At 30.9% G+C, this 27,407-nt stretch overlaps 1 protein-coding gene across 1 annotated transcript in view; it reads right to left on the reverse strand.

Annotated features, from left to right (window-relative positions):
• The window catches only part of LOC108904392 (calexcitin-1), a 227,852-nt gene that overhangs the window by 58,446 nt on the left and 141,999 nt on the right, over positions 1-27,407 (reverse strand). Inside the window, exons 3-4 of the mRNA XM_018706919.2 lie at positions 24,478-24,550; positions 4,748-4,800 (exon numbers count right to left, since the gene is read on the reverse strand). Coding sequence (XP_018562435.1) covers positions 4,748-4,800; positions 24,478-24,535 — 111 coding nt within the window. The 5' untranslated portion in view covers positions 24,536-24,550. The remainder of the gene's footprint in view (positions 1-4,747; positions 4,801-24,477; positions 24,551-27,407) is intronic.

The following is a 27,407-nucleotide window of genomic DNA, read 5'->3' on the forward strand; positions in this document are numbered from 1 at the left end:
AGGCCTTTCCACATATCTTTTAACGTGCCATTTTCCTCTTGTAATTCACTTCACTTCACTTTCTCCTTTGCACTTATACACCCTATTCTACTTTCTTTACAATCAATTTTGCCTTATACTTCAAAATATTTCTTATTTTATAATATTATTTGACCTTTCTAGTGACTACTGAATTCCTTGTGGATCCCACTTTAAATTTGACATTTTTCTGACATATCCTTTTAATTAATCTACAAATTGTCTTTCGATTTTAATATCTTTTATTAACTCTTATTCTACCTTATTTTTTAACTATTTAATCAAACTCTGGCATTTTAACTTTTGTTTGCTATCTACCAATTCTGCATTTTAATTAATTTCAACTATATTTTTCTTATAACATCTTGGCATATGCTCCAATTGACTAACATGATAATCAACTCAATAATAAATTTTGTAATAATCATTTCAACCATTGCCTTTACCGCTTTGTCTTTTACATAAATATTTAATTTAAATTTTACTTTTCTCTCGTTAATATGGTTTCATCTCAATATATATATATATATTATTTTAATACCTTAACGAATTTTATTAAAAACATTGTTTGTATTTTAGAGCCCTGAGGATGGTGTAAAATAACACCGAAACGTTGGCAATGATTTAAAATATAGTGTTCTTTTATTTGCATTTTATTTTATTTACATGCTTTAGCATGTTGTGCTACTGCTCGAATGAAGTTGCGAATCATTTCTGATGTTATTTGCTGTATTGATTGAAATAGGTGGTTCTGCAATTCATTCAAATTTGCCACTGGTGTTCTGTACACCAACGTTTATATGAAGCCCCAAAAGAAAAAAATCACATGGCGTTAGGTCTGGAAAACGAGATGGCCAAGCAAATGGACCGCCTCTGCCAAGCCAACGTCCAGGGAAAGTATTATTTAGGTAATTACAACGTGCTGAAGCATGTGTAGCAGCAGATGGTGGAAATTTTGAACAATTCTTTGTCATAATTGTTTATCAAATGATTAAAAATTGAAAATTTTTATTATTTTTGGGCATTTAAAATTGCCGTATCTCGGAAATTATCGGTCTGTTCGAAAATTGATATAGACATTTTTATGACCTTATCCAGCTTAACATGATCCCACTGTCTGTGTCCGCGAATTTCGTAACACCTTGTATAATAAGTAATTTATTTCTATTTTTTTTATTCATTTCAGCTCAACGGTGCTTCTAACCGAGAGCCCCCAATTTTTTAAAGTAAACATTTGGAATGGCAAATGCTTATACAGATATACAGATACTTATTGTTTCTATATACGAAAATGTATTTTAACAATTTTGGAAAACTAATATGTGATTTAAGGATATTCGCGATAAATCATCAAATCTTTAATACTGAAACGTACTGATCTTCCAAATATTGAACAAACTCTTTTTTTAATTTGACCTTATTACATAATTTAAAATAAAATGTGAGTTAAAGTGTCACAAATTTATGTGATTAATTTATAATTTTCGTCATAGAAGCGTTGATTTTATTGTTACTATCCAACACTAATTTGGTGAACGTAATGACATTATGTTAGTAAAACAAAACATTGAAATATTTTTGTGCTAATGAGTTTCATCCAGAATACCGATTTTATATCCAGAGTTTTCATAACACGGGAGAATTCGTACCGCGAAATAATTTTAAAATTTCCTGTTCTATAGGTAAAATTTAATGAAAACATGCTTTCTATTTTTATGTGTATTACATTGAAGCCTCGCAAGTCTTGCAGTTGAAAATTAATTAATGCATCGAAAAATGTACATGAATAAATAGCTTACCTAGTCCTTAAATGAATGTAACATTCTGTTTTCGTTTTCCGATTACTCGTCTTTTTCTTAATAAATATTATTATAAATCATATTTGTAAAAAATTTAGGTATAACTAAAATATATCAATTTATATCTTTACACCAATTTCATGCATTGTTTCTTGTTAAAAAAAAATTAGCTTAATCTTAATGAAAATACTGAAACCGATCGATTTGTATCTCTAGGAGAAAACATTTAACTGAAAACAGTTTACATTTATGACCCTCTCGTGTATTATTCGACCATCCCCTATTAAAAATGTATACAGAAAGAGGAAAGAAAATACTGTTTTCTGCAAAGGTATTAGTTTTTATTAAACTATTCCTAGTTTGTAATATTTTCAATATATTGGCTGAATGTCAATATTTGCACCGCGTAAATGTAGAGCTGTATTTTTCATAGCATACTATTTGTTACGAAGATGAAGTATTATTTACAAATAATTAATATAATTTACTTAAAACACACAGCTGTTCTAATTCCTAAAGAAAATTTATTGCATCTTTTAACCAAGGCAGAGATAAAACTTTCCAGGGAAAATTCGCTGACTGAATATATCGAAATATCCCGTAACTTCAGTAACGGAGACATCTGGTAAATGATAAGAACATGACGAGAAAAAGCACAAACGTCCGTTTTGGTATAAATAATTTATTTACCCCTCTGAGCGAACCTCCTTTGTTTAAGAGTTCTCCCTACTGGGTAAAAAACGCTAAACCGGTTTAGCACCGGCGAAAGAAATGTATGAAAGGAATAAAATATTTCAGGCATTGAGGGAATAATAGAAACAATGGTTTATATCCGGGCTCAATAAAAACCCGCACTAACCGTAAAAATTGAACCTCGGGTCGTTTTGAGGAAGATCTATCCAACAGGAACTAATAAGGTCGTAAAAGAAATAGTGTTACATTCGTTAGCTTCCTCCAAGATAGTTAAAGCCTTACAATAAATCAAAAATATCGGTCACATACTCATTATTGACTTTGAATTTTTTTATTTTAGAATATGAAAACTTTACAACTAACTCTAAAGATGAAATTGAATATAAATAATAATTTATTGGTTTCAAAAAATATAAATCAAAAAATATATGTTTAAAGTCAATTTTGATAATCATAACTTTTTTATTTTGTTTAATATTAAAAAACAAATTATCTCATTATCTTACTAAAACTGTTTTTTTTTAAGAAAAAAGAAAAATAATAATTCAGTATTATATATTATTTTGTTGCTTCATAAATAAGAAGCTGGTAATTATACATATTATAGAGTAATTCCAAATTTTTTCCCAATATTTTTCAGACTAGTAGTGCTTAAAAAAATAAAGGGGTCGTACATATATATTTTTTCCAAACTGGATAATAAAATACACCTTTCAAAGGAGAACGACAGGTATATTTTTTGCGAAGTCTTATAAAATATCATATTTATACATTAATCTACGCTGTATTAGTCAAATTGTGTAAGATGTAGTTTTAGTGGAAAATTAATTTTGGCAAATCTAATATATGAGGGTGTTTTTTTTAAATTCTCTTAAGCTCTGGAAAAGTTTAGTAGTCAAATTAAGGGAACCTCGAAAGCTGCACTAGAAGTTATGTTAAATGTCTCATTCTATAGTGATAGAGTGATGGAAAGAAAAGCATAGTTAGCAGTATATCGACTCAGGAATAATAAATGATTGGAGAGGTAGTCTCTATTCCAGGATTATGGAAACATCTATGTCGGAACCAACACTAGGATGGTAGTTCCAAGGTTTCACTTTCATATGCCATTCGAGACTCGAATTCAAAGAAAATAGTAGAAAAAGTTTGATACCTTGGAAAGATAAAGCCTGGTATGGTTTACAGATGGCTCCAAAATGTCCAGAGGGAATGGTGCATTTTATGTGGACTCAGGCCCAGATGGAATGCAAGCTAAAGTTTGGAGAGGTTTCCCACTGCATTTCAAGCAGAAATCTTCCCAATAATGGAGAGTTTTAAACATAAAACATACACATTCTCTGACAGTGAAGCAGCAATGACAGTAAGTTGAAGACTTGTGTGGAAGTGTTTACAAATGCTAACTGAACTGACTGATACTAATACAGTTAGACTGTATTGGGTACTAGGACACAAAGGCATTGACGGAAACAAGAAAGCGGATGAACTCGCTAGAAAGGGATTCGAAACGGTTTCCATTGATCCGGAGCCCTTCTGTGGCACATCTCCCAGTGTAGTCAGGGAGGCTTTGGACAAATGGACTGAGTTAGAACATAGGAAATACTTGGCTTTGAGACCAGGGCAAAGCCATGCGAAGGAACTTATGGAGTGTCTTTTGCAGAAAAGAACAAATGAGTTGCTGAGCTTGAATAAAATTGGGCTCAGGAAAGTGTCGGGACTTAAAACGGGACACTGTCACTTTAGGATACATCTATTCAAACTAAGATTTTTAGACAGTCTGTTCTGCTGAGGGTTTGCATGTAGTAGAATGACGCTTCTGGGAAAGCCATTTTTGAAAGCCGAGAAGCTAAGAGAAGTTTCGGCAAGGAAAACTTTTGGACTTTGTTAAAAAGACAAAGCTACTTCCTGGATAGGTTTGAACAATAGGTCTGATAAGGCCGTGGTGCTAAGGGACTTGAATACCACCTACCCACAGGAAGAAGAAGAAGGAAGGCAACCCATGTATATGGACATAAGTTCTGAATTTCTGAAAAGTTTCTTATGTTATTATTACAAATTTTTATTCTCCTGAAAAATATATTTTTAAAAATATTATGTAATGAAGTTTTGAGGAATATATTGAGTTGAATAATTTCATTTGGTTAAAACTTGTACATGCTTATTAAATGAAGTATCCATCACTATATTATTTTCATTATGTTTACGATTCCAATATAATTATAAATCCAATAGTAACTCACCTCTATCGCAAGTTCAAAGTCTTTCCTGTCGATTGTTCCACTTTGGTTCACGTCTGAAAACAATACAAAAGTAAAATTAACAATAATTCTTGATAATTACTGCAATTGAATCAGTGGTTTTTTATATGATCAGGTACATCGGATTAATAGTTTATATGGCAAGTCGGTAACTAACATCCAGTAATTGAATGATTTTGTTCATACTCAATTTGACAGAACGTCAATACCCAAAAGACAAAGAACTTCGGTTCTAAAAATTATCTGATAAATAGCCTCTTATAAAGTTACACAGAAACATTGTATTTTAGGTGGTGGGTTTTCGGTTTGAAAAGAAATGAGAGGGGCCAGATTGTAATCGATATCTGTTAAGAACTTTAGTACTAGTCCCTATTGTGTTGGACGTATCGAGCATACTGGGTCACAAATGTTTAAATTGATCAATAAGTTTGGCCCCTTAAATTTTAACTTAGTTTGAGCAAACTGGTGTTATACAAGCATTATTAAGCGTTCATCACATGTACACCGCTGTAGGGGTTCATTATAACGCTTTTATCGTCGTATAGGAACAAATAGTAGCTGATGTATGTAATAAAATCAATGTATTGAATGTCGTTATAAGTAATTGCTTTTGTGCTCTGTATGCATTTAATTTATTGTCATGAACAATTATTATTTATAGTAGTCTAGATCGTCGCCGATATATGTGTGGAAAATGTATTATTACAATGTAATTCTATAACTAACTGTAAATCTAGTTTGTAATTTTACAAGTGACTGCAAAAACTACATTTGAAAGAACTTCTGACATTATACAATCACAAAGTAATACTATACGAGCTAGAGGTAAAATTACATATTGTTAAAATCACAATGGATAAGAAAATTATAATAAAAATGAAGTAAATAAACCGCCATCTGTATTTTTATTCTAATAAATTTTTTGAGTACAGTTTCTTTGGATGAAAATGCTTTGGTTTGTATCGACAAAAATTTGCCTCGTTAAAAGTTATGACCATTATACATTTATTTTTTGCTGGAAGCGATTTTGATATGTCCTAAAAAATTTTATTGTCTAATTTTGCCTAGACATAATTTATTTATTATTAACCGGTTGGGTTCTTTGTTTTTCTTAAACAACGGCGAGTGTCAACAAAGTGCAGCCGCAGAATGTCATTTACCTGACATCGCGAATGAATGTTAAACTTATTTCAAAGATGTCATGCTTATGGCGTGGTTAATGTAGTGATGAGGAGAATAATACGCAGGAAGGCCTGAAATTGTGAAATTACTGAATTACTAATAAACTAAAAACTTAATGAAAAAACGAATATCGTGGAACTATTTCTACAATGAGTAGAACATTTTTCTTAAGTATCGCCACTCTTTAGAGGCATTATTGAACAGCGTCTTGAGGTCCACTTTATCGTAATACTACATATTTCCCAAATTTTTAATTAAAACATTTTTCACTTATTTAGTAGCAAAATTAGAAAATATAATCCGATGCACTCACTTGCTTTGCTAGCTATTTATTTTGCCACATTGTTATATTGGCAAAATAAATAGTGTTTTTTTTTAGAACGTAAATAAAAATGACATGTGCTGATATTTTATCAGTATTTATGTTTAGTTTCAGCTTTAACAGCTTCTGGCTATACTCCAGCTGGGAGATTTATCGAAAGGTCCTGCTGCTATATAAGATCTCAGATCTAACATAAACAACATTAATTTTCCAAAGAGTTTATATACTAAAGTAAGGGCCAAGTCCTAAAAACCAAACTGGTTTAACTGATAGTGACTCTTGTTTGATAATAATTCTCGGATTTTGTTTGTTGTAAATCGATCCAATACTGAAACATATCAGTTGAGCAAATATAATATATTTTAGTATAAAAAAAAGTACCTAGTATAGTTTTTCCGAAGTCAATTGAAGAACCTATAATTTCAAGGTATGTACCAGGCTCGATCGCTAAACAGCAACTCGGCATTAAAATATTTGAAAAACTTGTTCCCATATTTATTTAGCCATACCCATATATAGGTCTAGTCGAACTAAACGTGCAGGTGGTAGATATGTATACGACCAGTTGAGGAATGCGAGCGCGGGCAAACGAAATGTAATACAACTGTATTGGGCTTCTGGCAATAAATCACGGCAGGCGACAAGTGGTTCATAAATTGCCCAGCAGTGCAGTGCTGCAGTGCGGAATTTGGTGTGAATCAGGCAATTTTAATTTATTATAGGCACCTTCTATCAATCATTCATATTACAATTGCGAAAGGGAGAAATAAGAAGGATATTTTGTTTACTAATATTATCACAACATGGCATTTTGGAGACCTTTTGAAACGGAACAAAACCAAATTTACCACCAATATAATAAAATTGTTTGAGGATATAAATAATTAAAATATGTTGTTGGCCAAATGAACATATATAATAAAAATTTTCTACATATTATATACAAATTATTATAATTTTTTACCTTTAGCAGAAATTTTTTTTAGGGACGCCTATGAAACTCATTAAATTTTATTACCAGACGTTTTTTTGCATATTCAACTGACTTCGGAAGGACTATAATTAGGTAACATCTGCAGTTATATTGAACTTCGACTTAATCCTCAGTATTTCAGATTGGAGAATAACAATACTACAAAAAAATATCTTTTTTCTGTAAGCACAGAAGACTAATTAAATAAAAAAAATAAATAAAAATATTCATCATGTAATAAAAAAGCAAATTTTTATATTCCGTTACAATAACTATTTTATATCTTTTATTTTATATATTTTTTTATCACTTACGTACTTACTTTTATGTTAATTTAAAGGTATTAATGTTATTTTAAAATATCTCCCAATATTATATGCTAAATGACAAATAACGATCGAAGACCATGAAAATAAATATAAATCAGTTTGAACTGACAGGGAGCATTTATTAATATCAATACAGATTAAACGTTAAACAAATGTCATAAAAGCTATATGAAAAATAATTAACAATTATTACTATAACAGTAAACTTTCAAGCCATTACGGGTGTTATAGGATAATAATGTTCTCGGCAGAGGTATAATGTCGCCCATGGCGCATTTTTATCATAGATCATAGATATTTAAATTTATTACTTATTTAAAATAATTTGTGAATTTAGTAAGTACTACATATTTTATTGAAAAAGTCGAAACAAGTTTCTTCTGGAAGACGTCTGATATAAAACGGCTATAAAGAAATGTTTACTTGATCGACGTAAATACAGTAAATTCCACATTTATTTTAAGCAATATGTCATAACAAGTATATCATGTTATTGCATCGGCCGTGGAATATTATGCACTATAAATTCAAGTTAATTGCTAATGTCAACGCGGAATTTCACAATGAAAGATGATGGAGCAATTTTGGCCCCGGATTCGGATTCAACGCGGCAAAATACATAAGGATGAATAGGTCTACTCTCTGCAACAGACCACTTTTCTTTTTTGTGTCCGTGTTATTAAGCATTGGAACATTGAGAAATGGAAAAGTTACATAATGTATTAACCTATTAATGTTGCGTCGCCTTTATAAAACTGCTAGTGTATTCTACTATAATTTTCAGTCATTCGTAATAACTGCTTTTAGTTTAGTAGCGGAAACTAAAGCCATTAGTCACTATTTGTCCAGTTAATCTCTCACACATTTTCTCTCGTACCGCTACGTGAGAATTACTTACTGCAAATAATTTATGTGCGTCACTATATTTGTAAGGCGATCATTTCTCTCAAAATATGCATTAAAAATTAGAAAATATCAGCCAAATGGAATAAATTCAGTAATAACTGGGGGCGTGTTCGAAAAAACGCTCGGGCACGTCGACTTGTATTTTTAGTTGCGCATTTTTTTCAACGAAAACTTTTTATACTTTTTTTGTCAAGTAACAGTGGTCAATACCAACTTTCTTATTTTAAGTGCAACACCCTGTACATTATTCAATTTTTGGAATCTTCTGAAAATTCTAGACATATTTCATGTACAAAGTCCTATATCTATCTTCAACTGTTTCGAAAATTTTAAGTGTTGCAAAAATTAACATTAAAAAAGAAAATTATTTGATTACAGAAATTCGCTACAACACTCAAAAACTAATAAGTAATACTCTCTATTTATTGATAATGTAAAAAAGCAAAAAAAAACATTAATATCAATGTAGGAGATGTTCAACATGCTCGCCGCGAACGTCTTGGCAACAATCTTAAACAGAAATTTCTTCTTACGTTACCCAACATCTCAGGTGTGACTGATCTATTCGCAAGAGTTATTCGTCTTCTTAAGTCAGCGAAGTCGATCGGTTTAGTTTTGTATAGGTACAATACTTTTGACATATCCCCATAAGAAAAAGTCTAATGGTGTCAGATCAGGGGAACGCTCTGGCCATTCCATCGATCCTCGCCTCACTATCCACCGATTTGGAAATATTTGCCGGACATTGATTTGGTAACGGGGCGGTGCTCCATCTTTCTGAAACCATATCATATCCGCTTGTGGGTTTGCTGGATCAGGATTTGTCAAAGTTGGCATGACATTATTTTGGAGCGGTGCTAAATAATTATCGCCATTCAAATTGCCATCAATGAGAAAGGGATATATGATATGATCTGCAACAATTTCTGCCCAAACATTAGCCTTTTCAGGGTATTGCGTATGTTTTTCTGTAATCCAGTGAGGATTTTCATTAGACCAATAGCGGCAATTTTGACGATTAGCATGACCGTGAAGTGTAATCCTGCACTCATCAGAAAACAAAATATGTTCTAATTGGATAACATTGTTATTTGTTATCTAACATTGCCATCATTTGTTCACAAAAATATGTTTTCCTATCAAAATCGTCTTCCATGATCTCCAGAGTTGGTTTCATTTTATAGGGATGCATTTTATTATCTTTTAATAATCGAATAATCGATGAATGGCTAGCATCGAATATTAGGGCTGCTTTTCGACTAGAAGTATGTGGGTCTTCCTCAAACTCAAGCATAATATTCAATTTGGTATCATCACTTATTGCATTGGCAGCTGATTTTTTATCTGCCTTACATGTCCAAGCTAGCGAAACTGCTTTTCTATTGTACTAATTGTCCCTTGGAATATAGGCGACAAATTTGAAAATCTTTCATGAAATAAGCGAGCAACTTCCATTTGTGCCCATGTGTTATCTCCATAACCAATCATCTGTAGAATTGTTATTTTGTGCATTTCTGTTAAATGGACCATTTTTCTGATATGCAGTTAACGAAATTCAAACGACTATAACACTGACAACTACTGTCATGCAGGCAGACAACACGTTGCTAAGGCCAGGCGTTTTAAACAAAAGGAAACAAAATTATTTAGTTTTTTTTAAATTTCATATCAGTAAAAAGGAACGCTGAAATTGCTTTTGCTTTCTTTCTCATTATCAAGAGCTAAATGGGAAATAAGTAGTGAGTGTGTTGTAGCGAATTTCTGTAATCAAATAATTATCTTTTTTTAATGTTAATTTTTGCAATAAATTCGAAAACACTTAATATTTACGAAACAGTTGAAGATAGTATAGGACATTGTATATGAAATATGTAGAAGAACCCAAAAATTGCATAATATACGGGGTGTTTAAAATAAGAAAGTTGGTATTGACCACTGTCACATGACACACCCTGTATAAAAAGTTTTTGTTGAAAAAAATGCGCAACTAAAAATACAAATCGCTGTATCCGAGCGTTTTTTTTCGAACACGCCCCCATTTATTTATTATTGAATTTATTCCATTTAGTTGATATACACTATATGTACGTCATTCATTGCATTGTTCATTTAATTTTATGCAGTGAATCGATAGATGAAGAAATAGTAAATTAGATTTCCTTTCAAAAGTTTGACTGGTTCTGATTTATTAGATATCAGCACTTTAGTTTTTGTTAATTTCCGAGAAATCTATGTTAAATTGCTCCTATAGCTGAGTAATTCTGCTAAATAAAGCAGTTCTTTAATTACACTTGATGATGACAAATAAATGTATCTTAACGAAAATTAACTTTTTATTAGGTACTTACTTAATATTGGCTAAATCGGGTGGGTATAAATTGGATTTTTTTTTGTTTCTGTACAATTTACAGTCCAAAGTCACGATCAGATCAAGTTAAATTAAACTCATATGGAAGAAATCAAGTTTTGTGTAGTTTTAAAGGTGACTGAAAAATTGTCAACAATATCTTCCGGGAGCATGTGCAAATTAATATTAATTTTATTCAGTTTATTCATTCTCAGGTTTATGCGGATAACGTGTAGAAACTTGAATCATAATGTTTCAATAATATCGACGAAATGAAATAAGTCAGTCAGAACCTCCCTTTTCCATTTCTGGGAGTATATTTTTTCTAAGAAATTTTTTGTATAAAATAGAATTGTCTTATATTTTTACATCAAACTCAATGTACGAGGTCTGAAAATAACATTATTTTAAACTTCATTATTAATTTTATACACTATTGGTCCTTGTTTCCTTTAAAGTTCTGCCCTCACCTATAGTTTTCCCAGCGGTGTTTCCATTTCGCGAAGCAATCCTGGATAGCTCCATTTTATATGCCCGTTAAAGTCTGTGACGGAATTTGCTTTGATGTTATCAATAGTCCGAAAATGGTGTCATTTCAGCACTGATTATAATTTGGGAAATAAGAAAAAATCACAAGGAGTCAGGTCTGGCCTAAGGAGGGCGAATGAGGACAGTAATTTGATTTTTGGCGCAAAACTGACTAATTGACAAAGCCGAGTGTAAGGCCGCATTATCATGGTGAAAGAACCATGATCTGTCTCGCCCCAACTTTGGTCTCTTTTTGCAGATTTTTTCATATAACTATTGTAAAACACCTTGGTTCACTGTTTTACCTTAAGGTAACAATTCAAAATGCACAATTCCATTAAAGTCGAACAAAACAGTGAACATCACTTATGATCCTTTGAATGAATGTTTCATCGTCGTTGGATTGTCAAAATTTCATGGCATGACCCAACTGGGATGCTAACCTCTTCTGCAACTTCTCTGACAGTCAAACGGCGATTTGCACGCACAAGATATTTAACTTTCTGAACGCGGAAGTCATCAGTTGAAGTCGAAGGCCGAAAATTTTACGTTGTATCGTTCCAGAAAGTAGCAATCAACACTAACACTTAAACACGTTGCAGACTTAAATCAAAGAGTTCGGTAATTTTCTGAACATAAATTGTACAATAATAATTACTCTACTCATCCAGGCAGTTACAATAATGTTTGCAATCATATGTGCAATTATGATAGTTAAGAGTAAAACTAGATGTTTAAAGATGTATTAATCAGCATAGTTAGTAATAGTTAGACTTCAGTTTCATCAATTTCAATGATCCTACGTGATAAAGTTAAAAATCGCGAGACATTGATGTAGAGTAGTTTCAGAATCTCATAAGCCGCAATATGCGCGAAAGGCGTGGCGTATCCGCATAATTCTTCTAATAAGCACGTTGTGAAAACATTGACTCAGAATTAGACCACATGCATCATTACAACCAGAAATGAACTTAGGCGCTCCGGCATCAATAAAGTTAACTGGAGAACGTTGGTTATATATATTTTTATTGCTTAAATTAAAATAATAAAGAATAGGGCATTTTATTATGATATTTGTCGGATCAAAGGCTTGTTTACACTACGAGAGCTCGAGATAAACTGTGAATAATAGATGTAATGTTTTTAGGATGTAGAATAATTTAGGCGACGCGACGGTCGGAATTATGTTTCTGCGCATATGAAGGTCAAAGCTCATAAGATTTTGAAACAACTCTAATACACTAAACATCAAGTGATCAACAGTGGTATATCATGATAATGTAATGTATCAATAGTGTCCATATGTACCATTATGAAAGTTTTTTCATTATATCTCACTTCTTTGTTCTGTGTGGTAATCGAAGATATAAGTGAGTCGTTCAAATGCTTATTAATTTTATTCTGGGGAAGAGCATAATACTATCATGGATAACAGTAAGATTTAAATGTCTATAATTTTGATATTGACTTGAATTTGCCAAGATAATCTTCAGTTAAGAATTATTTATTTCAGAATAGTAGCAGTGTTCTTAAACTAAAAGATAGACCATTAACTATTTAAACTGTAATCATCCCCATACTATTTTCTGGCTATTCAAGTTGCCCACTACTGAACTATTTAAAACTAATTTTCGGATTCAGTTCCCGAAAGTTCGTTTAGACTTCAACTGTTTCTAAATTACATCGGATAAATAGAAGCAATAAAAGTCTCGAGACAACAACTATTTTCTAAAGTAGGTGGCAGTGGAATGAGAAATTTTAATACGGGCACGTATCGACTTCCAGTGGGCTGTAATTTCCTTTGAAACCTCTAATCTAATTAGGAAGTTGTTAAGCGTTAACGCCTAGCCCCAATATTTCAGAGTCACACCTTGCGAAGTTTGGATGTGTGGAGGTACAATCCATTTTAATCCTGTGCATGGAAAGCGTCCCCAGGAACTTCATTGAGCTGCAATCTGCGGAAGTAAGTCTGCGCCTCTGCTAATTTTCCCTCCAACGCGTTCGTTAGCGGGTGATATTTCTTAATTATTGCACCCCTTCTAGGTGCAAAGTGTGAAGATTCCAACAGCTGATTAGTTACATATTAACATATTTATGAGTGAGCAGAAACACTCTAGTGTATCACAAACCTCAATTAAAAGTTTCTTCTAACTTGGAAGACAACTGAACTTTAGATTACACTATGATTTGCAATTTTCATTTACTGTTATTTACAAATACATTTTTAACATCTATGATATTTGTCTCATTGTTTCATGAGTGTGTAGAACATGAATCAATTATTATCATAATTCAAAGTTAATAAGTTCTCAATTTTTACTGAATCCTGTTGCGTTTTATTTTACTACACAGAGAGAGGTCTCATCTTAGCAAACAAGACATTAGGAATAATTAATTTAGAATTCTTAGTCGCATTCTCCTTTTCCCATTAGTTGACATATTTGTATAATCACTACTGATTGAATTTCTGTATTTAATATGCCTACGCACATCTTTCAAAAATATTTGTGATGTCACAAAATGGACTTTGTAATATTTTCGTTGTAAAAATGTATAAAAATATATGAAAAATATATATTTCGTCAAACGTACCTATTTTTATTCATTGGATGTGAGCCGATCTTTTAACTATTGATCGTTAGCTCATGTCTCATCAATTTAGATCAAATATCTATAGATACATTTTAGTAAAACAAGAAAAAAATTGGAAGCGAAGGGTCGAACGACACTTACAGTGTACAATAATTCAACAAACAAAGAAATCTAAATAAAAAATTTAGATAAAGGAACGAATACACTGAAGATGAATTTTTCGAGACAAAACGTCTGCATCTTGTTCGGGTTGAGGCGGTACAGTATTGGGGGCCATGAAAGCTTGCAAAAAAAGTAATAAAATTTCTAGGGTCGTATTTAAAAAAATTAAGTTGATGATGGTCCTGGAGAGACGAAACGTTCCATATAAAAATTGATTATGCCCTTCGATAGACGGCAAAAAGTGGTCGTGAGAAAGTGTTCTTCTTTTTTCAATATCGCCTCAAACAAGGCTGAAATGAAACAAAAACAGATTTCCAAAATTTCGGTTTTTTCAAATATTTCGAAATTTAATCACGTTAGTCTTGATTTTTTAGAGGCATAATGTTGGTCCCCTGATTACGCAACTTTGCCGCCATTTAAGCTAAGTTGTATCTTTTACCGTTTTCGAGATCCCTGTAGTGAGAAGCGAATTTGTAACAGCCTGTATATTTATCTATTTAGTACGAATAACATAAATTAGAATATAATAATAAAAACACAGAAAAACATACAGTATGTTCAAATGTAATTTTTATATAAACTTTATTGTATTTTCTGCAAAACATTGGTAATTTGTTTGTTTTTATTTAACAGTCCTGATGGTAGTCTCGAAACGTTGATATTGAGAAAGGAAAAGATATCTTGTAAAGGCACGGTTTACGAGTAAAAATCCAAAAGCTGTGACAATGTTACCCGCTCTTTCTCAGTGGATAAAAGTAATATCTTGCATTCTAATTGCTCAACAATTACATAATTATGAAAAAATGGATAATATTAATTTGACTACCTTTTATTCAAATAAATGCGAATTTGTTCAAAACTTTAATTTACTCTAAGTTAAAAATTTTTATTAAATCGGTAACATTCAAAAAGTCTATCAACTAATTCTTGAACTAGTCAGCTATAATATTTATGTCTGGAAAAACTTAATATGTAAAAACCATGTGTGTCAATGAGCCCTAAAAATTTGTCGCAACATTGCTGTGTTTCTAATTTAATTTAAACACTGTCTCAAAAACAGTGATTAGACCCTTTTGTTCGTTAAGGGTTTGGAGACTAAAGTAAGTCATAAAACAAGTATCTGATGAAGTTATGAAACGAACCAAGAAAATACCCTACACATGATGTAGAAAGTTGCAAGAAATTTTAAAAATTACTCTGATAGAAATAGAAACCTTTTACTTCAAGTTTTTACATTTTTTACGTTATTGCATTTATATCTACATAAATTTATATCTAATATGCATTTCTGAGGGATGAGTTGGTATGTGCGTTGTAAGTTTATTCAGGGACTGCGGATGAAAAGGGAACCCTCGCAACATAAATCTATTTAGAATAATTCCTTGGGGGCCATTATATGCTGTCTGATGAATGTGATGTAAACGTGAGGCAAACTATACGTTTCCTTTTTCACTTTGAATCGCTCACCTGAATAGATCCTTCAGACAGATTTATCACAAAGGATACCGAGATTCCAATCAGCATTCAAACACGACAGGGCATAAGTTGGTTTGTGATTAATTGTACGTATAGGAAAAAGTAGTATCCAACTATATGTTATTTTATCTGTTTTCATGCAATTTTATAGTTTCCAGAAGCTTCAGCTTAAATCCAATGCAAGAACTAACTTGTATAAATATACGACACTTTGCTGTTTTCAAGTGTGACGGATAATGAAATGAAATGAAATGCGAATTGACGTAGACATTTTTATATTTAGACATTTCTTCTACAAAACAGCTGATACTCGATTGCAGTAAAATATAAAAGCTGTAATTTAAGTTCATGTGCTAACTTTATCACATGACATTAACATGTGTTCCTTTACTCATTTTAGGACAAAAAAGTCTTAATAAACTAAGGACCTAAAGCTAATGGTTTCTGAGAGGATGCTGAAGTTTAAGAGAAATATTACGTTTTCCCAAGTATTTTTGAAAATATTTTAAATAGGTTGATGAAATGTAAACTGAAAACTAATTAATGGTAAAAACATTATTGAATTTTCGAAATTCAGTAGGACATTTGTTCCTAATTGTTTCAAACTAAAGCTCCCAAAAATTAAAAACGGGTTATTTTCGCATTATTATTGCTTTTTTTATTTAAAACAATACTCAGATAATACAAAATTTTTACGGTAATGATTTTTGTGGACTTTTGATGATTATTGTTTTATTTAATATATTATATTCGAAACAAAAAAGAGTGACCGCAAAAAAGCAATTTTTCCGCCTGTTTTTGAGACTTTGACACAGGCGACAGGGAAAATCCTAAAAATATTCTAAAAATATTGATATACCCGTCATGAAAAATGAAAATGAGCATCACTTTCAGTTTTTTGAAAATCACCCTTATTTAGGAGTTGAAAAGACAAAAAAAAGTGAACAATTCATCAACAGTTGTAAAACCCCAAATATTTCTATGTTGTTATCAAAATAATATTTCGTATTTGATACGGTCTTGTCCGGATTAAAAATCAACCCATAATATCCCTAAAGGGGTGAAATCATCCCCTAAACGCCTAAAAATGCAAAAAATATATTAAAAGTTATAATTTTTTCTTTTTCTTTTATACGTATATAGTTGATCTTAGGGGTGGTTTTACCATCATTTAGGGGTATTTTCCATCGGATCTAGAGATTGTGGGATATTAACGGTTCAATTATCACGTATTAAAGAAAAAAAAAATTGTAGCTTTTAATATATTTTTTGCATTTTTAGGCGTTTAGGGGATGATTTCACCCCTTTAGGGATATTAAGGGTTGATTTTCGATCTGGACAAGACCGTACCAAATACGAAATTAGATATTTTCACGTTCATAATATTATTTTGATAACAACCTAGAAATATTTGGGGTTTTACAACTGTTGATGATTCTTAATTTGTTAACTTTTTTTGTCTTTTCAACCCCTAAATAAGGGTGATTTTCGAAAATTTTCGAAAAACTGTAAGTGATGCCCATTTTCATTTTTCATGACGAGTTTTTGGATATTTTTGGAATATTTTTAGGATTTTTCCTGTCGCCTCTGTCAAAGTCTCAAAATCGGGCGGAATTTGCGGTCACTCTTTCTGTAAGTTTTTCGTGAATTTAATAATTTTGTGTAGTAAATTAATTTTTAAATTAAAAAAGTGATAACTCAGAAATAACTGACTTATCGAATAAAAGGAAAATAACTCTTTTTTTCTTTAAAACACAATTAAGAATCTAATTAACTTAAATTCTAAAAAAAAAACTAAGTGATGTAGAATGTAAATTGAAGATAGTAGTGACAGGGCACCGGTTGATATTTGTACATCGATACAGTTTTTACCTTTAATCAGTTAAACCATTAAAACCAAATTTCATCAATCCACGTAAAATAACTTTTTAATTTTAACACTTTATATCACGGAAACCAGATACTTTAGACTTCTGGTTCATCAAGACCTTTTAGCCTAAAATGGTCCAAAGAAGATATGACTAGGACTTTAAAAACACACTGTATGTAGAAAATATAAATGTGACTAATGAAGTTTGATGTTGAAATTTCGCTTCGTGAAGTAGTATTTCCAAAACAGTTTTAAATATGAAAATGCCACTGCTTGGCAATATAAGTGTTAACAATACCAACGTACCCGTATTTATTTATAAATTCTACAAGTCTCTAAATTATTAACCTTGATATTACATCGATATTCCATCAGTTTAAACCACAAATAAGGCCATCCTAATTGGTACTTCGATTAACTTCATGAATATTAAAACGGTGACATCTGTAGAATTTTCTCAGACTACAATAATTTTATTTTTAGCAGTCTGTGGCGTTTAACATTTATTCCAAAAGTAATTTTCAATAAATCACTAAAATAATAGACTTTGATATTTTCACCGAAGTAAGTATTTATATTTATCGATTGTAAATTCTGCAATAGCATTTTAAAGTGATATATTAAAGTAGTCTCTATAATGGCATTTTTTTTTTTTGTATGTTCGAGAATTTGGCGAATGCGCCAATATTAAAAATAATCTATTTCTAGATAGAAATCCTGAGTATTTGCAAGTTACTGTTAAGTATAACTTTGACTTAGCTGATACTGTTTACTATTTCATATTATGATTTCGGGTATAGAATTTTTCAGGTATGAAAGTATCGCTATATTAAAATAATTACGTACTTACTTGATCTGTTCCTGCAAAAGTTTTGCATTTGTTATTTTTTAAAACATAAATCTAAGTTAGTAGGTGTACTTTAACAAGATAATTGTTTGTATAATAACATCTCTATGAATTACATGAAAATGCTTGGTCAAATTTTAATAGCATATAGTTACGTTATAAGGTTAGCAAAAATGTTGCTATAATCATTATTGAAAAAATATATTTCATTTGCTTTGAATAATTATGTATACAGGCTGTTACAAATTCGCTTCTCACTACAGGGATCTTGGAAACCGTAACAGATACGAAATAGCTTCAATGAGGGCAAAGTTGCGTAATCAGGGGACCAACATTCGAAATATGTGAAAGAAAAACGAAATTTTGGAAATCCGTTTTTGTTTCATTTCAGCCTTGTTTGAGGTGATTCTGAAAGAAGAAGAACACTTTTTCATGGCCACTTTTTGCCCTCATCGAAAGGCATAATAAATTTTTATATGTAACGTTTCGTCTCTCCAGGACCATCATCAACTTCATTTTTTTAAATACGACCCTAGAAATTTTATTTTTATGAACAAAATTGTCTTCAGCAATGAGGCTCATTTTCATCTTGATGATTTTGTTAATCAACGTAGTTGTCTCATTTCGAGTTCAGAAAATTCACGAGTGATTATTGTAGTAAAAAAATGCATCCACAACTTGTCACAGTTTGGTGCGGATTTTGGAATGAAGGCATCATCGGACCATTCTTCTTCCTCGAAATGGTGACTGATCAGGCAATAACAGTTAATGGTGCTGGCTATCGCGACATGATAATCCAGTTTTTTGTGCCTAAATTGCAAGATACGACCCATGGTTTCAACAAGACTGTGCCACATGCCATATAACCCACGAAACAATTCAATTACCCACTGCTTGAGTCGTTTTCTGTTCGTGTACTTTCCCATTTTGGTGATCATAATGGCCGTCCAGATCATGCGATTTAACGCCGTTGGACTTTTTCGTTTGGGTTTTTTTTAGAGGTCTAAGGTTTATGCCAACAAACCCACGACCATCCAGGCCTTGAAAGAGAAAATTGAGCGCAGTATCAACGAAATTTAGCCGCATTTATGCAAAACGGTCATGGAAATTTTCGATAAAAAAGTGCGTATGTGCCAGCAAAGTCGTGGAGACCATTTACCCGATATGCTATTCCATGCATAAACATATATTTTATAAATCAATAAAAAATCTACTATTTTTAGTTGAAAACCTGTGTTTTCTACCAAAATTACTTCTTGTGTGAATTTTGAGACACCATATAACTTCTGAAAAACATTATACAGAGTGACCCATTTGAAAGCGGGCCACCCTCATAACATTTTTATTTATGGAGCGATTTTAACGAATTTTTTTTTGAAATGTAGAGGGGGAAAAAGTGTATTTTGGGGCCAAGCGCCGTCCAGTTCTCTTTTAAACTAAGGCCTACTAGATCACATTCAGAGGCTGAAAAATCCAGAATCCATATTAGCGATTTTTTTAGAAAAAATCTACGTACGCCACTGGATTCGGCGTGCCCTGAAATGGATCTGTACCAAATTTCATGAAAAAATATTCAACATTAACGCTTCTGCGGTTAAATTGCTGTCAAATTGTTTATTATGCATAAAGAAACTTTTTATCTAGTAACCCATGCGATAATAAATCAATCACAACAAATATTTAATAACACATTTAATAGACATCATTATACCAAAATACAATGAAACAGACAGAAAAATGAACGAGAAATTAACAAAAAATTTACAAAAAATACACTAAAATAAAATTAACACACATGAATTAAATTAAATTCTGGAATTTTCAACTAAATCTTCATTTAATTGAATGCATTTATTGTATTGTTTTTGAATGTGTGCCATAACATTAGACAATTGATGTGTTGTAATTTCAGCGCATGCCTATCTTCTGCATTCATTAGACAAGTGTAGTAAACTTTTTCTTTAATGAACCCCCATAAAAAAAAATCTAGGAGAGGCAACATTTACAAAAATATTCATTCAATTAAATGGAGATTTAGTTGAAAAATCCAGAATTTAATTTAATTCATGTGTGTTAATTTTATTTTATTGTATTTTTTGTAAATTTTATGTTAATTTCTCGTTCATTTTTCTGTCTGTTTCATTGTATTTTGGTATAATGATGTCTATTAAACGTGTTATTAAATATTTGTTGTGATTGATTTATTATGGCATGGGTTACTAGATAAAAAGTTTCTTTATGCATATTAAACAATTTGACAGCAATTTAGCCGCAGAATCGTTAATGTTGAATATTTTTTCATGAAATTTGGTACAGATCCATTTCAGGGGACGCCGAATCCAATGGCGTACGCAGATTTTTTCTAAAAAAATCGCTAATATGGATTCTGGATTTTTCAGCCTCTGAATGTGATCTAGTAGGCCTTAGTTTAAAAAAGAACTGGACGGCGCTTGGCCCCAAAATACACTTTTCCCCCCTCTACATTTCAAAAAAAATTTCGTAAAAATCCCTCCATAAATAAAAATGTTATGAGGGTGGCCCGCTTTCAAATGGGTCACTCTGTATGTACCTAAACATTTTAAGAGTTGGTACTTTATATGAATGAGATTTGGCCTATCAACAGAACTATATAAAGGTAAAAGTTCACGTATTGTATTACGAGTAGTCGGTGGCCGAGATAATGGGAGATATCATTAAAAATTCCAAAATTTCGAAAAATTTGAATATTTTAGAAATTCTAGTGAGTTCGATTCATTTACAATTTTATTTCAAAGAAAAAAATCCTTCATTTGATTTGTATTACAAGCCATTTATAAATTATTATTTTTTTAGCCTAAAATAAACTTATGGGTCAGATTTTACCCACAAAACCTTAATTGTCATTACTACTCGTTGTAAGTGTCTACTGGGCGAAAGCCTTATTTTATACGTATAATTAGAATTGATCTACTGGTATGTAGCGACTATGATAGCAGAACTAGAGCCGCACTAGACGAAATAAACTTTTATACTAATGACGTTTGTGGATGACTATTCTAACGTCCTTACCAATATTGAATTTTGTAGATCATTCGTCGGTTTTTCCACCTGTGGCATACTGATGAGAATGATTCTTAATGAGGGTGTCTTCAGGTATCTCCACTGGATGATATAATGCTTACAAATTCAGCAAATGTTTACCTTAATTCAATTATGCCGACAATCCAAACTACATTTATTTACATCAAACTCTTTCTAGACATTTGCTTATTTGTGACAATTTTCAAAAATTTAAATAGCCTGCAACTTGCAAACGAAGCAATTTCAAACTAATGCATATTTGGTCCAGTTATCAAATTTTGGTCTCAAGACTATCAATAGAATTTGATCCCCATCATTTAAATACACCCTGTACATTGTGTACCTATTTATAAGTAGGTTTACATACCTCATTAATTTCCTGTCTAGTTTTTATGTCTTCATTAATTTTTTTATAGACAATTAGTTTCTAGTTTTATTTATTTCTTTACAGTTTAAATGATAAAAATATTCCGTCCTACATAAAATCGCTTCCGAGCATATAAACGAGCTGGCTTTAGCCGTCAGTCGTAATTAATTTTTAAATGAGTTGTTTATGAGCCGTAAACGGCAGATTTTAATGCCCTAAAAAAGAAAGGCGCTTATTTTCAATGATTAATGTGGAAAATTTCGCGGGCAAACAATTAATGAATTATAGAGCAAACAAGAACTCGTCACTAAATTACCTTCGAGTTTTCTTTTTGTGTTTGAGCAGTTGTAATCCACTAAATTAATATTACTTAAGAGAAACTTTGTCTGAAAGGAAATGATAAGGTAAGACTGAAAGACTCGAGACCTTTAAAATCGCAATCCCCGTGAATGATACAGGGCTAGGGGCAAATAACTAGGTCTGGGCGTTGCTGGGTTGTAAACCCCTGTTGTAGTTACGGCGCGAAAAATAAATATTAACCACGAAATTTGAAGCTAACCATCCTTGAAATTTATTCATTGAGCAGGCAATGACTGCTGATATTGGGATACGTTAATTTAATGTTACACCATAGTATTCCGTTTCAAATTTAAATAAGATTTAAATTAAAAATATATCCTCTCATAGGTACATATTGTGGACACAAATTTTTCTCTAAAAGGGCCGGTCTTTTCAACATTTAAGCACTGTTTGGATACGAATCTAAAGTCTACAGTGATTATTTTTATATTCCCAAAACCTTAAAAGATATTTTGCTGCGGAGTAGACATAAGCAAGACTGGACTAAACTTAAAGAAAATTGTCAAAAGATACCTTTTTATTTTAGTGTGCATCTAATTTACAAAAAAAATAAATACTTTCTTTTTAACTAGGCTTTGTTAAAATTAAAAAAATATATATAACTTTGATTTTTTTCTAAATACAGGTTACTGAAGTATTCAAAATAAAAACCTACATCCTTAAATATCTTCCGAATAAATGAAAAAAAATAATAATAAAACTCAATCCATTTCAAATTGCTTTCAACTGCAACAACCAGTCTCGACTAGGATTAAAACTCCTATCATTCAGATGGTTACTAAATTTCTTCATCGGGGTCACCAATATATAGTAAGGGTTATTCCAGATGATAAATATTCATTAAATTCATTAATTTATAGTTGTACTAGAAGGACCCGGCAAACGTTGTTTTATATAAATTAATCCTAGGATTATTTTAGTAGATTTTTCATAAAGAAATTTCACTTCTACCATCTATATTATATTTAGTGTTATTCAGTGTATATCGTGTATATTTTTTTATTAATAGTAATAGTAAATGTCATTATTATGGTTGATGCACAAACAATAATAATGTAGGGAGTGAGAAACGGCTCATTGTGTGAGAGAGATCTCATCCCTACTCCGTGCTGTTTACTGGGTCAGAAGTGACACCGGTCGACGCCTGGCGGGGATAAAAAAAATGATCAAGTGATAATTGATCAGTTATCGACCGGGGTTGAAAATTATTGAATTACTAATATCGCTATTAAAAAATAAGGGTTGATGGTAGAAGGGTGAAAATTTAGGATTGTATGTATTTTTTAAGGCCACATCATAAAAAAAATAAAAAAATAAAATTTTGTCCAAAAAACAACAAAAAAAAAACTTTGGGGTGGACCACCCTTAACATTTAGGGGTATGAAAAATAGATGTTGGCCGATTCTCAGACCTACTCAATATGCTCACAAAATTTCATGAGAATCGATCAAGCCGTGTCGGAGGAGTACGGGAACGAACATTGTGACACGAGAATTTTATATATAAGATAAAGACAATTTTGTTTTCCCAATTATTTATATATGAAATATTTACATTTTCCATCATGGCAACCTCGTCATGTACCTTGATATACAGAGTGTTCTATAAGCTCTATGACAAACTTTGACAGATGGTAGTTCATTTCAAACAATTTTTCTTATATGAACATAGATCCGATACGTTTTTGTTTAAAAGTTACAAGCATTTTAAAAAATTTAATTTCATATTTCAATCAAAGTAGCAATCAAGCAAAGAATGTTACACATATATTTAAATATTGTTCCAACAAAAGAATATATTCAAAGAAAATTTTGTTTGTAATGTATTAGTAAAATGAAATTAGACGTGAAAAGAATCATACAATAAACCAGTGCCTTGGTATGCTAGTTACAATTTCCTCAACAATTTCATTTAATTTTTTTGATTTACAACTTGATTTTTGCATTTCAGAAATGGAGATTTCGAGAACAGAAGTTCTTATATGACAATATTCTTAAAATTTTTAACTTATTTTGACTTGTGTTTGTAACATTATACATATATAATGTGTATAGTCATTTTTTCTATATAAACTGTAGTCAATAATTGTGTAAATTTTTGATACAACTTCTTTCCGTGAATAAAAAGCGTTTGCTTTAAAAATTAAAATGTTGTAGATGTAATAAATTAATTTACAGTGATGTCAAGACAAAATTAACACCTAATATATATTTATACAATCATTCCATGGTTACAAGTATATGTTGATTCAGTTTCAGATTTAAATGATTATTATTTTTTTGTAAATAAATTGGAAATAGAATTCCTAGTTAAATTCTTTGGTTATAGTCAAAGTTGCGAGAATTTGATTTGAAATGAAACAAATTAATAATTTATACATTGTTTACTTACCAAAAAATACATTGAAGACGTACAAGAGCTTCTTCTTTCTAAAATCGGAGATAGGCATGTTGCGAAGTGGTCCCTATAAACAAGAAAATTAATTGAAAAATGCTTGCTGCAATTATAAAAAAATAGAAACAAAATTGAAAAATAAGCTTAAAAATGTTTTCAAAAAAGCAAATATTTACAATTTTACCTGTGTTTCGCTGTTTTGTAGTTAATAATATCATTATATGAGTATAGCAATGTAGATACATTGGGTCATTAATCAGAAAAGTCTCTAGTTTTTAATTATAATTATAAAAATATAAGTCTACTTATAAATAGCATAATAATATGTGGAATGTAAAAGTGACTAAGTTTAATAATTAATTAGAAAATAAAGTATTTAGGGATAAATTATTTTTTTATAATACCCACATGTACTTGTGTATGTATATGTATACTTTAACTATATTTTTCTTCTTTTTAAAAGAATTTAAAGGCGTATTTTATATCGTAAGTCTTTCTTACAGCTACTAATAGATAATAACGGCATTCCTTTAAAAAGAAAAAATATAAAAGACAATTTTATAGCCTTTCCTGAAATGTGTTAAAATTATGGATTTAGCTCGGCAAGTTCTATAATTAAGGCATTTACATTCTATAAACGCCAGACTGTGCTTAAGCAGTCCACATTTTCGTGGCTTTTAACGTTTTAACTGGAACTATTTAATATCCTTCATCTATATGAAAATTGCGATGGGAATTAAGGACGACTTACATTAGCCAGTAATTTTTGTGCTAAAAAAGAACTTGCTGCCAGTCTGGTTAATCAAGATATGTCTTCAAACGAATATTTCCCAATTTGTAGATTAGTTATTATATGTGCATAGTGATTTCATGCTTATGTGCCTTCTACTCCTATCTAAGCGTGCTTAGTGCTACAACTTCTTTTTTTAGTGTTTATCGATTGCAGGTGTGTTTAGAAGGATAATATAATGTACCAGGATAAAGATTAATAAACAAAAGCATTAAAATAAAAAATATCAAGAATAATAAATAAATAATATAGCTTAGGTACCCAACTCATACTTTTCTAAAAGGCATTTTAATAGTTATGAAAAAATATATTGATTTTTAGATTAGTATGATTTTGAGATAATTAGGTATATTGCTACACGATACAAGAAAAAAATTAATAAAATTGGTATACCATAATTTTCTCTGTAGAAGATTTATGTAAAATTACAAAGGTGTAATAAATTTATTTTCATCTTTAATTTAAATATTGATATTGATTTGTTAGACGAATTTTTATCATTCACAAGAAAATGTGGTGAGTGGTCCCGAGGTAATGGGCTACAAACTATAACCAAAATGTGAACATATTTCAATTCCTCTACCCAAAGAAACCCAAACCCAAAAATTTTGTGTGGATATTTGCATTTATTAAGAAATAAATGTAAATAAACTAAAATAATATTTTACATTTAACACCCTGTATCTCTTTAACTATCAACTTTTGGACTAAGGTAAGATCGGCTATATTGCAATATTTTTGCTTAGAGAATCTACCCATGAATTTTGGCATATTATCTCGGGACCACCTTGTATATACATTTAATTTTTAATATACCATACATTTGGTAATATGTACATTAGAAAATATTTGTTACTTTCGCTTACATTTTAAAATTTTTTAGAAGTATATATTTAAATATTTATTTGTAATAGTACCTCACATTTCGCGTTAATTCAAAAATTAATCATAAATAAATAAACTCCAATGCCACAACAATCAATTAGAAGCTAGTTTCGAATTACTATAAATTTGAAATATGTATTAAAAAGAAGAGATAACAGTAAGAAATATAAAAAAAACATTTACTATTTAAAGAATAAGAAAAGCCAACGGATTGTTGTAAATATATACATAAAAAATATAAACAATAATTTATTTAAGTACAACATATTGTGAAAACCAAAAATTGAGAATAGTGGTTTATTTACCACTTATTTAACATTAATTTTTGTCTGATGCGGCAAAATACCCAACTGAAAGTGAAACAAAGTACGTTCTGTAACTAGAGTTATTTATAGCAACCTTTTTCAAAACAGGTAAAGACCAAGATTATTTAACTTTTAAGCTGCTTAAGTTGCAAATCATTTTTTTTTATTATACAGATGTTATACATACTGCTTTGGTGTCTAAAAGAATCCCTTCTAAGCTATCTAGAACATTTTTCTAGACTTCAAGGCTCAAAACACTTATCAAAATAATTGGCAGTTTAAACCTAACTAAATTTAAGTGACAATGGTGAAAAGAGCCCTATGGGCATTTGTAACAGAAGTTTGGTATAACGAATTTATAAAGAAAGTTGTGGATTTGTCAATTCAATCCAATTTTCGTCAGTGTCAACAGAAATAACACGATGAAAAGCCTTGTTTTGATGTTGATGAAGTTTACTACATCTAAAAGAAAATATACTATTAACAAGAAGTTGGAAAGTTTACAATTTCTAGAAAACAGAAAAAATAATCAAAGTACCTGCTCAGTATTGTTTAATTTATATGTCTGTTAGACGTAGAATTTATTTACTGAAATATTAAAAGCTTGGTCCATAACTTAAAGTAAATTTTGTAGAATATTTCCGTTCATTTTACAACATTTGGAATTAATAAAGAGCAAACAATGATCTTAACGAAGTTATAAAATACCATGATATTAGTACGGCAGTGAATTGGGTCAAATACACGGCTGGAATTATTGGACTCCAGAATATTACAACTGAAACATGAATATGGATGAACAGATTGCTAAAATGGGGAATTTCAGATGCCTGATTTTGTCACCGGAGGGCGGACATTCTGAAATAAAATATCGAACTGAAAGAGGAAAAAACTGATCTAGTCACTTAACCGTACGCGATGAATATGGAAGAAAGTGTGGACTTTTG

The sequence above is a fragment of the Anoplophora glabripennis genome, unplaced genomic scaffold (assembly GCF_000390285.2).
Source record: "Anoplophora glabripennis isolate ALB-LARVAE unplaced genomic scaffold, Agla_2.0 scaffold115, whole genome shotgun sequence".
In the NCBI taxonomy this organism is placed as follows: Eukaryota; Metazoa; Arthropoda; class Insecta; order Coleoptera; family Cerambycidae; genus Anoplophora; species Anoplophora glabripennis.